The sequence below is a fragment of the Schistocerca nitens genome, chromosome 7 (assembly GCF_023898315.1).
Source record: "Schistocerca nitens isolate TAMUIC-IGC-003100 chromosome 7, iqSchNite1.1, whole genome shotgun sequence".
NCBI lineage: Eukaryota > Metazoa > Arthropoda > Insecta > Orthoptera > Acrididae > Schistocerca > Schistocerca nitens.
The window spans coordinates 241572106-241588232 of record NC_064620.1 but is presented as its reverse complement, the minus strand read 5'-3'; the positions used below and the strand labels follow the sequence as shown (position 1 = coordinate 241588232).

The 16127-nt window shown below is 39.0% G+C and overlaps 1 protein-coding gene across 7 annotated transcripts in view; it reads right to left on the bottom strand.

Annotated features, from left to right (window-relative positions):
* The window catches only part of LOC126195139 (rho GTPase-activating protein 17-like), a 354101-nt gene that overhangs the window by 114479 nt on the left and 223495 nt on the right, over window positions 1-16127 (bottom strand). For all 7 annotated transcript variants that reach the window (XM_049933640.1, XM_049933639.1, XM_049933638.1 and 4 more), the window contains exons 5-9: window positions 15398-15586; window positions 15220-15316; window positions 6828-6978; window positions 5461-5610; window positions 20-197 (exon numbers count right to left, since the gene is read on the bottom strand). In XM_049933640.1, coding sequence (XP_049789597.1) covers window positions 20-197; window positions 5461-5610; window positions 6828-6978; window positions 15220-15316; window positions 15398-15586 — 765 coding nt within the window. The remainder of the gene's footprint in view (window positions 1-19; window positions 198-5460; window positions 5611-6827; window positions 6979-15219; window positions 15317-15397; window positions 15587-16127) is intronic.

Here is a 16127-nt window from a genome sequence, read left to right as displayed (position 1 = left end):
AATGAAAAGCAACACTCACTTTGAGGCTGCAATCCACTCATCATATAATTTGTATGTCATGAGTGGCTCCGGGAGTTCCCTCAGGTAGCACTTCAGTGCACCAGCGACAACATGAGGGTCACCATATTCTATCGCTGTCTCCAGCTTCATCAAACCAGCATCTAGGCTCAACTTCATGCGCCGGACTTTTGACATACCTTAAAAAATAACCACAGCACATGTACCAATTTTTTTTTTTTTTTTGGAGAACAGGCTTTGCCATTTGTCTGTAATTACACATGACTTAATTAAAATACTGTCACTGGAAGAGTGGTGAGCGAACTACTAAAATAGCACTTCAAATTTAAATATTGAACAGAAAAATTAATTACATTTTAAGCTGATGCTTCGGAAAATTTTTTTCATGTAATCTAGAACAGTTGCAGCTGCTTTTTATCAGAACAGAAGCTGAAAAATTTGATGCAAATACATAATGCATTTTATTAATGTTAAAAACGAAAACACTTCTGCAAAATTATATTTCTTTGGTCATGAACCAGCTTTCGGCTTCTCAGTCCATCTTCAGGTGACAGCTGAATGACATTCAGTTGTCACCTGAAGAGGGCCTAAGAAACCAAAAGCTGGTTCACGACAAAATAAACATAATTTTGCAGAACATTAAGAAGTGTTTTCTTTTTTAATATTATCATCATGTTTTGCCAAGCACCAATGGAAATTTTAGTTAATGTTTTAAGGCATTTTATTCTCTTTTTTTCTGTTTTCTTTTCACAAATACGAGTAAACGGCCATTTGAAAGATACATCAATTTAAGTAAATGCTCATAATACCAAATCTAATGAAATAAATGAGATAGGAAATAGGAAAGAACTTTCGCTGTATTACAGAAGCTATTTTATATCTGATTAGTTAAAGGTAGTAAACGATGAAAGCTTTAGTTATATCAGAAATAGCTAATAACTACATTTAAAAAAACTGTGGGAATCCTACATCTAAGCAAACAGATGTGGGAGGGGTCTTATCCACACCAAAGGAAGATACTCCCACATAATCTGGCTATGGATGGATGGTGCTTCTGCAGTCACAAGAATTCCCTCACCCAGTATACTGAAGGTGTCACCAAGACCTTCACAGACAGGTACTAACCCCCAAACCTGGTCGGCAAATAGGTTTCCCATGCCAGATCCTCACCCTCCACACTTACCCGAACCTTCTCTCCACCCCAAGAACCAACTGCAAAGGAGTACCTCCCCCCGTCCCCAGGAAAACAGAAATCACCCACTCTGGAACAACTGAATCATATCTTTATCCAGAGCTTCAGCTATCCATCATCATTCCCATAAATGTCTGCCCCGGTAGCTGAGTGGTCAGCGTGATGGGTTGTCAATCCTCTGGACCCGGATTCGATTCCCAGCTGGGTCGGGGAATTTTTTGCGCCCACTGTCTGGGTGTTGTGCTGTCATCATCATCATCATCATCATCCTATCATCCTCATCGACTGCAGGTCGCCGAAGTGGCGTCAAATTGAAAGACCGGCACCTGGTGAATGGTCTGCCCGACAGGGGGCCCTAGCCATACGATTAAATAAATTCCCAGAAATGAGGAACATCCTACCCAAATCCCATCCAGCGCCCCTGAAGTGGCACTCTGTCGCTCACCCACCTTGCACAACACTCTGGCCTACTCACACTCCCACTGCCACCAGCTTGCCCCTCGCGTCATATCCCTGTGGTAGTCCCAGGTGCAAGACCTGTCCAATTCAGTCACTCAGCACATGCTACTCCAATCAGTCATAGGCTTAAGCTGCCCCACCAGAGGCAGGGCTGTCTGTGTAAGCAGTCTTGACATATAGCAGCTCTACTACAACTTCTGCACAGTGCTCTACACTCTATGCAAGCGTGACCACCAACCAGCTGCCCACCCGAATTAATGACTGCCACCGCACTGTGGCCAAGAGCAGGGTTGACCAACAACTGTCAGAATATGACACTGAGAATGACATACTTAGTTCAATGGCTGCTTTAGAATATGTGCTACCTGTATCCCCCTCCCCAGCACCAACTTCTCCAAACAACATAGACGCAAGTTACCCTTTCAACAGACCCTTCAACTCTGTAATCCTCCAACTTCACTCTCCGCTAGCCTCTTGCCCCACATGTAATTCAACCTTGCTCCCAATATCCTAACTTTACTCAGCATACACCGACACCCTCTTCCCTACAGTCTCCCCTTCCTCTATTCTGTCACCCCCTCTCACTCCACTCTTCCAGGTCACTGTCATTGTTATCCCGTGCTGCAAGAACTCACCAGTGCCGGGTTGTGGGTCATATTATGTAATAAGCAGGAGAGACTTTCTCACAAGAAAAGTGGACACTATTATAGAAAAAAATTATGATAAGAAAAAACTGAGCCATTCGCTGGAACAGCAATATTCAGATCGTGAAATGGATCATCAAGCATCTCAAATAGCTCTTTTTTTTCCTTTTAAAACACAAGTACATGCCTTAAATTTCAGTCAAATATAAATGAAATACTGTATTTTCAGAATATATGAGGTGATGGTGTAATATGTAAGAATTACTGACTGATCTGGATTTCAGTTTAAGTTGTTGTTCCAGACAACACCTCAATTACAACAACAAATTGTGGTCGGAGAAGTTCCTGGATAAAAGCTTAAAAACAGGGCAAATAGAGAAGGGAAGTCACTGCAGAAATTTCACCTAGAAGCAAGGTAAATTGCAAGAAGGAAAGAAAAGTGCTGTCAGATTTGCAAATAAGTCAGTGAAAGATGATCAGGAGAAGACCGTGCAGAGTATAGTGAATCATAAACAAAGAGTTACCTGCAAATTTGTAAATAACAACGTATCAGTCCAAGTGCATGGAAATCACTACTAGAAAAGATGTAGGGGCAAGATGTTGGTTAATACGGGTGGTACAGTTAGATAGATAAATTTTAGTAGTTATATGGACTTCAGCATGTTTTATAAATACCAGGTGGTCGATTTTGATTTCTCCTGTGTGGTTTTACACAAACTGAAACACCATTTTCAGTACCTGTCTTCTCAATCTATTGGCTTTGCTTTCTTTGACACTAATTTTGTCTTCTGACACAAAAATGGAAACTGTATCATGAGGAATAACCATTTCACAAAAATATTAAAAGAATTTAAGTAGGAATTGATCAAATCCTAAAAACTATCAACAATGGGATAGAACAGTTTGTGTCTAATAAAACAAGGCAATTTCTTAACAGATTTGACTTGAGTGATGAGTTCCTTATTTCTTAAACTGACATACGGCTGGGAGAATGGTGTTCTGACCACATGCCCCTCTGTATCTTTCCAGTGACGCCTGTGGGCTGAGAATGACACGGCAACCAGTTGGTAGAGATGGGCCTTCATGGCCTGTTCGGGCAGAGTTTAGCTTTTAGATGAGTTCCTTAAGACAGATTCTTCATTGTGGCATGAAAATGAAGATTTTATCAACACTCTAGAACTAGTCAATAAACTGAAAGTCGCAAATGACCCAGCAAATAAAAGAATAAAGCTCATCGAGGACTACAATAACTATTTATATAAAATGATAAATCTAAGCGTATATGTTTCAGGTTGTATGTGAGTATTGCCTTAATTTTCCAGTCAATGAAAAAGAAACTTTATCAAAGAATAAGGATTTCTTTAAGGAAACTTCATAACTAATTTGAAAGTAATTGGTTAATCATCTCATCCATTGCAATACAGGGTAATTATCAGGTCCATGAAATACTTCCAAACATCTGTACAGACAAATGGCAATATGAAATTATACAGCGTGTGAAAGACAAACTCTCAAAGCTCCCCCCCCCCCTCCCCCCCAGTGTTTATAAATGTTCTATGTGCCCTTCCGCCTATACCCAACCCCACAATTGCTGTGATGCTGCATCACAAGTATTCGAGATTCTGTGGTGAAGGTGGGACATAAACACTTTCTTCATATAACCCCACAAGGGGAAAAATCTCAGGGTGTCAAGTCTGGTACCTGTAATGATCACTTGAATAGCACCAGGTCAGCTGCCCCAACATGCCCTATTCAGCATTGTAGCAACGTATTATTCAGGTAATCTCGTACACAACTGTGAAAACATGGAGGGTGGCATTTGTTGAAAGACGAAATCACTACTATCAATTCAAGTTGTGGCCAGAGCAACAACTGCTGCATGTCATGAAATATGATACCATTGACAGTTCTCACAGCAAAGAAGGGCCTATAGAATGTCTTGTTGGACATCAAGGACATCTCATCTCAGAATCAAGGACATGTTTAACAGTCGCAGGTGAATTCTCTGTACCCCCACATATGTGCGATGTGTTCATTGACCTTCCCGGAAAGACACTTATCTATACAGAAATTGCAGTTTGTCATCTGGGCTTACAGCCTGCAGGAGCTGCGTTTTGTATGGCTTCACTCTCGACTGCTTACAAATATTTTTCTCGCTGTTGACTGGATAGTTAGTCTGTGGGGTATCCTAATATTATGTCCCTAACACAGTCCACTGCCTGGTTTCACATACCCATTTAGTCTGATTATTTTACATCGCACAAAGAACCATCCTCCTCAAATTTCTTGTACCGCTTCTCTATGTTGCTGTTAACTGGTGGTGTCCTGTGATACTTGCTATGGAATGCTCTTTGCATTCTCACTACCAAGTGGTAACAGGCAAATTCTAGCACACATAATGCTTTCTTTGCCTGGCTCGTCATAATTTTTCTGCAACTACAATCAGTGGCACTTGCAGGCAATATGTTTAAAAAAATCCTGAGTTTGTCTTTCACGTACTGTATCATTTGTTACGTTATGTTTAGCGATTTACTTATACTATTTTTAAAATGTTTCATGGACTTTATAATTACCATGTAGTTTTAGATAAAATTAATTCAAATTTTATGCACTTTTTTTTCATTCAAGTGTGGAGGCCATCTTTCCCTTTTCCTATATAGCCCAAATTATACACAGTTCAATTTTGTGTGTGTGTGTGTGTGTGTGTGTGTGTGTGTGTGTGTGTGTGGGCGGGTGGGAGGACCAAACTAGATGGTAGCACAAAGGAAAAGTCAAACTTGAAAAATGAGAGCTATCAAAATACACATGTATTCACCTACCTACCTAGAGCACATTAAATGTATGTAGATAATGTGATGGAGTTTACTGTTGATTTAAAGAACTTTTTATTGGGCACCTCCTTTTACTCCTTGCAAAAACTCTTGAATAGGCATTTCACTGTATTGCATTTAAATTAAATTAAATATACATCTTTGACGCCTTTCCACACCCCAGTGACTACTACTCTCTGTGGTTCTCACAGAATATGACTACAGAATGTGACAGATGACGCTTGAATCACCATAAAGAGCCTTGGACTGAATTTTCACAATAGTAAAATATAAAGTGAAGAATAAACAACAAAATGTCTCAAATATTGCTACATACCTGCAGCAACCCTGAAGAGACCCTCTTCTGCCATACCCAGCTCCAGCAGAGCACAAACACACAGCTCAATAGGCAGTGCTATCTTACGGTGCGTGATGCGTAGGTGCTCCTCTAGAGGCTGAGAGTACACAGGCTTGATGTCACTTTCCTCTGCGTACAATCAAAGATTTCAGATTACAAACATATTTCTCCATCTACAAAAACAGGAAGTAATGCGACAGTCTTTATATCTCCATCTAAATTTAACTTGACATGGAACAGTAAGTAAATGGATAGGTTAAAGTGCAATCATCCTCCTCCACTATTCACAAAGAGAGAGAGAGAGAGAGAGAGAGAGAATTTAGGGAATGCTGCCACACCATAATATACATTGTACACATTTCCAATTGTCACCCAGGATCGAAGAAGACTATCAGCCAAATACAGACCAGCTGGTTGGTCTGGCATACAAAGCACTGTATGTGCTCGTTTTTACTCCACCATTTGGATGGAAGCAGAAATCAGTGGTATCAGAGGTATATGAGGGATCACTTAGCTTTGTCTGCAAGACCAGGTGGTGGTGCACTAGATTTGAATTATCTGTTTCGTGCAATGTACCTTGTTGCCCGTCACTTCCATCCACTCATTTTGCCATCGTCTCACGATTTTCTGCATTAATGACGTAAGAGATTCCTGGGAGGTTAGATGGTAACTATCACAATGATCTGCTGGCATGCTAGTCTGACTGCACTGTCTGCTAATGCATTTCCCTAAATGCCCATTTGGCCCATAATCAGCAGAATAATTCTTCCTTCGTCTGTTTTGGCAGAAGGTGAAGGGTGTCCCAGACTGTTTTATTTGCTAAGTAAATTAAACACACGACCAAGGAATGCAGTGATCACACTGATTCAAATCGGTTATTACTTGTGACCGTGTCATCTCACCAGTTCAGTTGCTTCAGGATAGTTTTTAGTTCTGGGTAATAAAATGGATATTCTTGACTGCATTCCCAAGGCATGAAAAGTGTTCCCAATAATAAGTTAATTTTATTCCAACCTTTCCATCTTCTTAATAGCTTAATAGAAAATTTAACCTTGCATACTTTCTGCAGATAACTATCTATTTATTTAATTTAAATCTATGTATCAAAATATGACACTGCCTGAAATCTAATTAAAACACCCAAAACATAATGGTTAGCAGGCTAAGAAATCATTGGGTGTTCCTTACAATCACCTCTGAAAAAATGCTGACCACAAAACTGCTTACAACCATGTCTCCTTCAACTGTGTTGATGACAAGTCACAGAAACAATGTGCTAAAATCTAAATATTACAAGCAAAATTATCCCAAATAATGGCGTATTGCAAAACCATGTATTTACTTACGAATAGTAGCCTCTAATGCTGGTATAACGTCCTCTAAACATTTGAGAGCCTTTTCATGAAAATCACGTTTGTGCCTTGCATATTCAACAACCATCTGAGCAATTTCAGCCTCCCTTGAAATGAACTGGAACATCTCCGCTGCAAGAGCATCCTGAAATAAATAATTCTCCACAATTTCTGTTGTTAATACTGATACAATGTCCAGTTTTCACAATATTTCAATAATGGCCACAAAATTAGAGGGTGTGATAGTATTTAACTATTGTTCACATTTTAGTGCCGGGTACAGATAAATCTGACATTGTGGTACTGCAGCCAAAAAGTTTTACACTCTTAACAAAAAGCATTGAAATTTCAGTCTAACCTTGCACTACAGACTTTTGATTACATGTAACATACTGACACAAATTCCATTACAGTCCAAGGAAACAAGCATAGGTAACTATGGGTTGTTCTTCAAGGGAAAAAACCTGGAGAAGATAGCAGTGGAGCAGGTAACTATTTTGTAGCTCGAAAAGCTTGAGAGAACAAATATATATTTTCTGTGTGTGTTTTTATTAGCCCTCTGCACTTTCAAGTTTCTGACTACATTTTATGCTTAATACTATTATTTGAATATTTTTAATCTAAGTCAGTTCCACTGACAATCAAGTCATATACATAACAAGGGACACCTTTCAAAATGTGTATTTCCAAGCAGACTCAAGTATTCCATTGACAGATCCCCTTGTCATAATAGTATACAGACAGATTTCATGACCACCTCTGCAGCAAGATTCAGACTTACAAGGGGAGATCCCCAGGGGTGGGACCGACTTTTTCAAACCATCTATGTGGTCGGTGGTGTGGGTTAGGATCCCACTTATCCTACCCTGCAGCCATTACCCTGGTGGGCCTTATTTGCGAGTAATCAACAAAAAATAATTTCAGAATTTCTTGTGATCCATTAGAGTCTTGACTGACAATGAAATCAGTTTCAAAATACTGTCGTTGCACAGTGATGAAGTTATCTGGCCGATATGCTGAAGGTTGAGTGTTCATATCTTGACTGGTATGATCTGCTGTTTTTACATTTTTATTTAAATTACTGTTGTCATTACTTTTATTCAACTGAATGGTTTAAATATAATTTTTTTTTCATTTCTAATCCTTAGCTGTGTCATTTAATTATCATACTAACTTTTTGTTTGTCTCATTTTTACTTATTTTTATTCTGAAACTTCCTGGCAGATTAAAACTGTGTGCCCGACTGAGACTCGAACTCAGGACCTTTGCCTTTCACGGGCAAGTGCTCTACCATCTGAGCTACCGAAGCACAACTCACGCCCAGTACTCACAGCTTTACTTCTGCCAGTATCTCGTCTCCTACCTTCCAAACTTTACAGAAGCTCTCCTGCGAACCTTGCAGAACTAGCACTCCTGAAAGAAAGGATACTGTGGAGACATGGCTTAGCCACAGCCTGGGGGATGTTTCCAGAACGAGATTTTCACTCTGCAGCGGAGTGTGCGTTGATACGAAACTTCCTGTCAGATTAAAACTGTGTGCCCGACCGAGACTCGAACTCGGGACCTTTGCCTTTCGTGGGCAAGTGCTCTACCATCTGAGCTACCGAAGCACGACTCACGCCCGGTACTCACAGCTTTACTTCTACCAGTATCTCGCGTCCTTATTCTTTTTGCATTAGGAATCTCTGTCCATTATATTTTAATCATGTTTATTTATCTACCATAATATTTATCATTTGAGACAAGTCTTTGGTCTGACAACTCAGTTGAATCATTTTGTTGTCTAGTGACAGTGGGAAGCCAGCCACTGATGGACCGTGCTCGAGCTGATAGCACAAGTCATGTTGCCGTGCTGCACAGCTGAAATGCACGTCTGTTACCATTCATCATTTGTCTAATTAGGAGTGTAGTTCATAGTTTGTTTTACTTTGGTGTTTTTAGTGTTTATTCACTTCTGTTTCATTTCAAACCATGTCCAGTGATGATTCAAGCCCAGCATGTGAAGTGAAATGGAGGAAGAAAAGAATGCTACACAGCCAATCCCAAAATGGACTATTATGAGAAAGAAAACGAAAAAGGTGAGCCTTTATTTCCCATTGGTCCCGAGAAGCTGTTTTAACTGATATGTCCCAAACCAATTTTCAGGGTGTATACGCGGACAAGGAAAAAAAATTCCCAGGTTTTTCCCGGTTAAAAATACACTTTCTACAGGGTGAAAACACACTTTTTCCATGTTAAGTGACAGTGTATTTTCCCTCAAAACACCGAAACATATCAATCATTTGAATGGTTATGGTTTTATACACGAGCATAGAAATTCCCGACACTTTAGAAAACGAAACTCAGGGAAAAAGACACGTTTTGGAAATATCTTTGATGTGCAGCAACATGTACGCTGCGTATTTTCGTATTACGAAAGTATATATTGGAATTCCATCAAACTCCGCATGTTACTTTCCGAATCACTGAAATCGAGATTGCGATGCGCTTTTCTAAGCCAGTCATAGCTCATGCCACGTGATCTCGCCAGCCAATGACAGCGGATATGCAGAGCACAGGACACGTGATGTAGTCAGCCAACAGCAACATCACTGTTAAGTAGCAAGAACACACCAACAGGGAAAGTTAACAGTTTAAATAAATATACATGTGTTGCTCCAAGAAAAGCAAAGGTTTCGCATACAATGTTGATATTTTCTGCGCATGTTACACTTTAAGATATATCAAACAAATGTGCCAGTAAAATTTTTAATAATGACATAAATGTCTGATATTCAGGGTTCGAAATTCTTCTAAATGGCTTATCATCAAAGAGTTGATTTTTAAATGAGAGTCACACGCTCTATGATTTAAGAAATTCATGGTATAGTCTCGCAAGTAGTTTAACTTATGTAAAAGGATATTTACTTTGAAAGTAACGCTTTTCAAACTACCATTCGCAATATTTTCCCGCGGCTTGTTAGAAACAGGTTCGTTTCAGCAGTTGCCAGAGAGCGCAAGGAACAGGCGACACCGCGCTTGCGCAAGTACCATGACGTAGGAAGCCCATATGTACGTACATGTAAAACATTGAAACATCATACATCATGTCGTAAAAGAAACAAGATATCACAGGATACTCCAAGAGCATCGGAATTTCATGAACCATACTAAAATGTGCACATTTAAAGTGCATATTTAAAGTGCACATTCATATGTCCAGATTCCCAATGAAGTAGACCTCGACCTGATATTAAGATTTTCAGTGTGGTTTTCGGGATGTAAATTTTCCTGGAGCACCAGTAGTGTATTATATCACGTTTGGTTCTTTATTATGGCATAATACCATACATGCTAGCAGATGAAAATGTGCACCTGAAATGCAGCGGACAGTTGAAACTAGCCAGTACTGTGGAAAAGGTTAATAAAAGTCAAATTTCTTTAGCAAACAGACAAAAATAACTTCATTGTTCTGCAAGGCAATTAACGCTTGATTGTCAGAAAGGTGGAAATAAAATAAAATCTGAAACTAATAACATATTCTAGCCCTCCGTAATTACGTGACTGTATTTTAATTCCCTTGATAGCTCCCGGCCACAGATATCCGTTTTGTTTTCATTTGACATGAGAGTAAACGTGGGGAAAACAGCAAAATCACTAAATGTAAGCCAGCCGGGGTGGCCGAGCGGTTCTAGGCACTACAGTCTGGAACCACGTGACCACTACAGTCACAGGTTCGAATCCTGCCTCAGGCATGGATGTGTGCGATGTCCTTAGGTTAGTTAGGTTTAAGTAGTTCTAAGTTCTAGGGGACTGATGACCTCAGAAGTTAAGTCCCATAGTGCTCAGAGACATTTGAACCATTTTTGAACTAAATGTAAACACGGGTCGTGTGGAGGCCATCCACTATAACTCAGACCACTCTGTGCATCAGCCGCGGATCTACGATATATGCTAACCAAATCAATACTTAAAATATATATATATATATATATATATATATATATATATATATATATATTCAAAAGTATGTACATCTTGTAGCACGCTCATCTTTCTGAAAAGTCTGAAACATAAAACGTGTTCGAGGAAATGTAAGACATGTCATTTGGTCGTAAGTGTGCCAAAGTGCAGTGCCACGCCTCTTCATGCAGCATTCTTCTATCGCACGTCACTGTATTTCGCTCCGTGGAATCGAAACATGTATATTTTGTAATGGATGCCATCAAACTATATTCAGGACAGAGGAAATTGAAAGTCTATGGTGCCTCTCCTGCTCCCAGTCGGCCGGTTTGACAGCCTGCCCCTCTGTGTGTGTGTTTTTTTTTTTTTTTTTTTTTTTTTTTGTTTTTTTTTTTTTTTTTTAAAAAAAAAATCTCGCAACTAATAGCGGATGGGATTATTTGTAATCGGGAGAACAATAACTCTTCAGGAAATTTGCACTCTTTATTGCCTATTAGCTAATAACTTGCTGTTTTGTGTGACATAAAATTAAATATAGGATGCATAAAACCAATGAAGACAAGGGACAAGCAAGAAAGTACACATTTCTTCAATCCTTAGCGCCTAGCATTTTTGCTCTCTAATCTTGCTACAGCTTTACATAGTGTACCTTCCTTTCTGCGAAAGAATCTATTACCTCACCAAAGTTCGTCAAACGTTATGCTACATGAAAAATCGAAATGTCATTATCTAATACTGAAAAAGCTGTTAATATAAATAATACCCCAAGACTGGTGTGGTTTCTTGATCTGATTACGTCTATTTTGTCATTGTCTGCTAGATAAAACAAAATAGGCCTTGCTAATATTGCAGCAATTTTGTAACACACACCAAATAAACGAAACTGTTTTGGCACAAATGGTCATTTTTATAACACAACAGAATATAATTCACGAAGTACCAATATCAAATGCCTATAAGGCCTACTACAAGCAAAAAGCTTTATTTTACGAAATAGTTTCACATTTCATTCATACGCACCAGTTTCTCAAGCATGAGATCGAATAGTAGTATTACGCATTTTTTATATAAATTTGGAATGATCTTATTCTTCTATAATGTGTGTGATGTCCCCGTTTCTTCTCCTTCCTTATTCTAACAAACAATCTTGTCATCACCAATTCTGTTGCTATTCCTCCCATTGTCAAAATTTGTTCGACGATTAACTTCACTAACCCTACCAGAATCACCGGTTTAGTTATCCCCCCATTATTCCCTGGTTAGGTTTTGTAACATGTTCGTACAACCAGTTTTCCGTATTACTTCCAGAATATAACTTAAGCGGCTGCTAGCCGGGGACTGTACAACTGGTCCTTACTAATGTAGCAATCTGGCCCAAACTTTTCTGTCAAAATTTCATTTTCTTGGATACACCGAGAAGATAATATGTAATCTTTGTCAACTGTTATTCTTGTTAGTTGTTTATTTCCATTCTGGTAGTCTGAATTTATGGATTTCGCTAGTAATTATAACAATGCTGATCATTCGCAAACCCAATCAACCACATAATCAGACAGCGATTGGCATTCATCCGTTCGGCTTTACTCTGCTCAGCACGTATAGCCCCATCCCATTTTGTCTGCGGAAAATTTATTTCTAGATGCAACGAGGATTCTCCTGACAGAGACACCACGTACACTATGCACTCATTCAAAAATCAATTCAGAAATCAATTAAAATTTGTTCAAAACCTAACAGGGATGCATTTCAAAATCATATGAATAATCGATAGACCAACGTGCACTGGATGCTAGGAGCTATGTGAAACAAGTTTTTTTTTTTCCTCAAGAATATGAATTTGTCGCCCCCTTTTCCCGGTAGCATCTATGCTATGCTTGCACAGCCAACAGCCACATTCCTTTAGCCAGAAGCGGGAGTATCTACTAATCAAATGCGATTAAACTGTGCATGTGCAAGGGCCCGCTCGTAACTGCTAAAACAAATCTAATGTAAACAGTTGACTTCACGCTCACGGAGGCAATTTGTTGTTATGAAGCATTGCATAGTCTTCCTAAAGCCTTTGACACATTTTGCTGTTGGCAGACGCCTGCATGAGCACTGTGTGTCATCGTATATGGCGCATTTCCTTTGCAATTTAAGCTATTTTCGTTTTTTTCTCTCGTTTATGTTTTACTGTTGAAGTATTATTCGGCAGTGGCGGGATACAGTAATCTCCTTAGTTAGAGTATCGGCTCATACCAGTCAAAATTACAAAAATTTAACAAAACTAAAAGAATGAAAAATTCCAGGAATTCTAAAAAAATTGCGGGCCTTTCCCGGTTTTCTCCCGGATTAAAAAATTTCCGGGTTTTTCCCGGATCTCCTGGTTGTCCCGGGTCGTATACACCCTGAATTTTGCTTGACCACCATCAATTCCAGCAGCATCACTGGTATACGATTTGTGGACAGTGCATGTGAAGCACACACTGCCACCGTGGCCACCTGCGGAGCAGTTACCCAAGTGGAACACTGACACAATACAACACTTAACACCACTGACGCCAGCTCAGCAGCTACGGGCAGAAACAATTTGTCAGTAGCAGCCAGGGGCAACAGGGAGAGCTACTCATGTCTGCCTCACTACGTCATTTATTTAAATCAATAAAAGTTCTTTGTAACTGTTAACAGTGTTTGCCCTTGGCTCCATGGCCTGTCACCACCACTCACTCATCCCCCAGAAAGCCAGCAAGCTACAATCTGGAAGGAATAATTTGACTAAATGCAAAATAATAACTAAAACCATATGGTTACAGATCTGAAATATAAAAAGAGAATAAAAGAAGAAGAAGAAATGAGAACAAATAAAAAAGTTAATACGATGTTAAATGGGAATAGAAATGAAAAATTATAATTAAACTGATTAACTGAATAAAAGTAATGATTGCAGTCCTTTTCATAAATATGGAAAAAAAAAGTAGATCGTATCCATTGAGCTGTAAGTCCCCCACAACCTTCAGCTTTTCGGTCAAACAATGTAACTGCTAGGCTCTGGAACTCTTTTGAAATCAGTGCTATTTTCACAAGGCTGTAGTGGGCCACAAGAAATTCTGTTTTGTTACTTGCAAACGAGGTCTCATCAGGATGAATGGCTGCAGGGTTTGATACACGGGAACCTAACCTACACCACCGTACAGGTGGTTTGGGGTAAAAAGAAAAATCCCACCCCTGGGGACCTCCCCTTGTTAATCACAATTTGAATTCCAGAGGGACCTTTCTGCAATGCATACAAAATTTTTAACTACAAAAAAATCAGAAGCCAAATTTTATTATATATTCTGTAAGGTATTTGACTGTACAAATTACAACTTTATATTGCACAAAATACAATGGTATTCCAATGAATATAAATTTATAATTAGTTTACTTCATATGAAACTATTCATATAATCTAAAAACAAAGATGATGTGACTTGCCAAATGAAAGTGCTGGAGGTCGACAGACACACAAACAAACACAAACATACACACAAAATTCTAGCTTTCGCAACCAACGTTTGCTTCGTCAGGAAAGAGGGAAGAAGAGGGAAAGATGAAAGGATGTGGGTTTTAAGGGAGAGGGTAAGGAGTCATTCCAATCCCGGGAGCGGAAAGACTTACCTTGGGGGAAAAAAGGACAAGTATACACTCGCGCGCACACACACACACACATATCCATCCGCACATACACAGACACGAGCAGACATTTGTAAAGGCAGAGAGTTCGTGCAGAGATGTCAGTCGAGGCGGAAGTACAGAGGCAAAGATGTTGAAAGACAGGTGAGGTATGAGCGGCGGCAATTTGAAATTAGCGGAGGTTGAGGCCTGGCGGATAACAAGAGGAGAGGATATACTGAAGGGCAAGTTCCCATCTCCGGAGTTCTGACAGGTTGGTGTTAGTGGGAAGCAACCGTTGGTTGCGAAAGCTAGAATTTTGTGTGTATGTTTGTGTGTGTTTGTGTGTCTGTCGACCTGCCAGCACTTTCATTTGGTAAGTCACATCATCTTTGTTTTTAGATATATTTTTCCTACGTGGAATGTTTCCCTCTATTATATTCATATAATCTGTAAGATATTTGACTATACAAATTACAACTTTGTATCGGTCAAAATACAATATTATTCCAATGAATATAAACTTAATAATTAGTTTACTGCACATGGAACTAATAGAAAGCATACTGTAACTTGAATTGAGCAGCAAACATTGCACATTTTCAAATCCATCAGTTCAGTAACTATAGCTCTGTGCGTGTGTGTGTGTGTGTGTGTGAACAAAACTCAAATGTCGAAGTCCAAAATAAAGAACAAGCTGTACAATGAAGTACAAAATAAAGACGAAGCTGTATAGTTATTGCATATATCACTTTCTAAAGTAACATATTTCTTACCACTGATAGGAAGCAAAAATGGTAATGGTAAAACTTACACGGCACTGTTCCACTTTCAGTTCAGCCTCTTCCATTTCATCCTTTATGGAATCTAAGCGTGCATTTGTGTTCGCATGCTTCACTGAGTTTTGATACCTATACAACCATCAAAAATTATTTCAACAATATTCAAGCCATATAGCACATCTGCATACATTTTTATGGTGTGGAACCTACCTAGTTTTTGCAGCATCCATGTCCAATGTGAGTTTTGCCAAATTCCGTTTGTGTTTACTGATATTAGGAATATCCACATCTATCACATTCTGTAGAGGTTCTATCACAGCCTTTTCAACGCCCACTTCATAGCTGACAAGCAAGTTTGCCAGGTCCTGTTCGACTTCGCCACACCGTTGAAGAATATTTCTGTAACAAATGTTCACAATACTCTTCATAAAGTTATGTGATAACAGTTAAACAATGTCATCATTACTGACAGATGAATATATTTATAGGATAGTAACAGAAGTAAATTATCATATTTGTCTGGGTCTAAGTAACCCTGAATATAAGATTCCTTCCCCCCCCCCCCCCCCCTTCCTTTTGATTAAGAAGCTCCTTGAGAAAAATTTATTTTTAACATAGTCTGACTAATCAAAATTACAAACTGTTTTATTGACGTAAGGTATCTGCCTAAAATGTTAACCTCATACATAATTTAAACTTATACCATTTATTGATTGTCTACATTTGATAATACAAGGAGAAATAAAATAAAGGAAAAGAAATGGTTTACATTAATTTGAGGATGGTTTTCTTTTATACCTTTTTTGCTTACCAACCCTGTCGTCTGTGGTATCATTAATCATCAGCCTAATAGCATATCTGTGAAATTTATATCTTAGTTGTCACAAATATTTCTCTCTTCCTTCTGAATATGTTGTTATTTCCAAAGTTGTGGTGATGG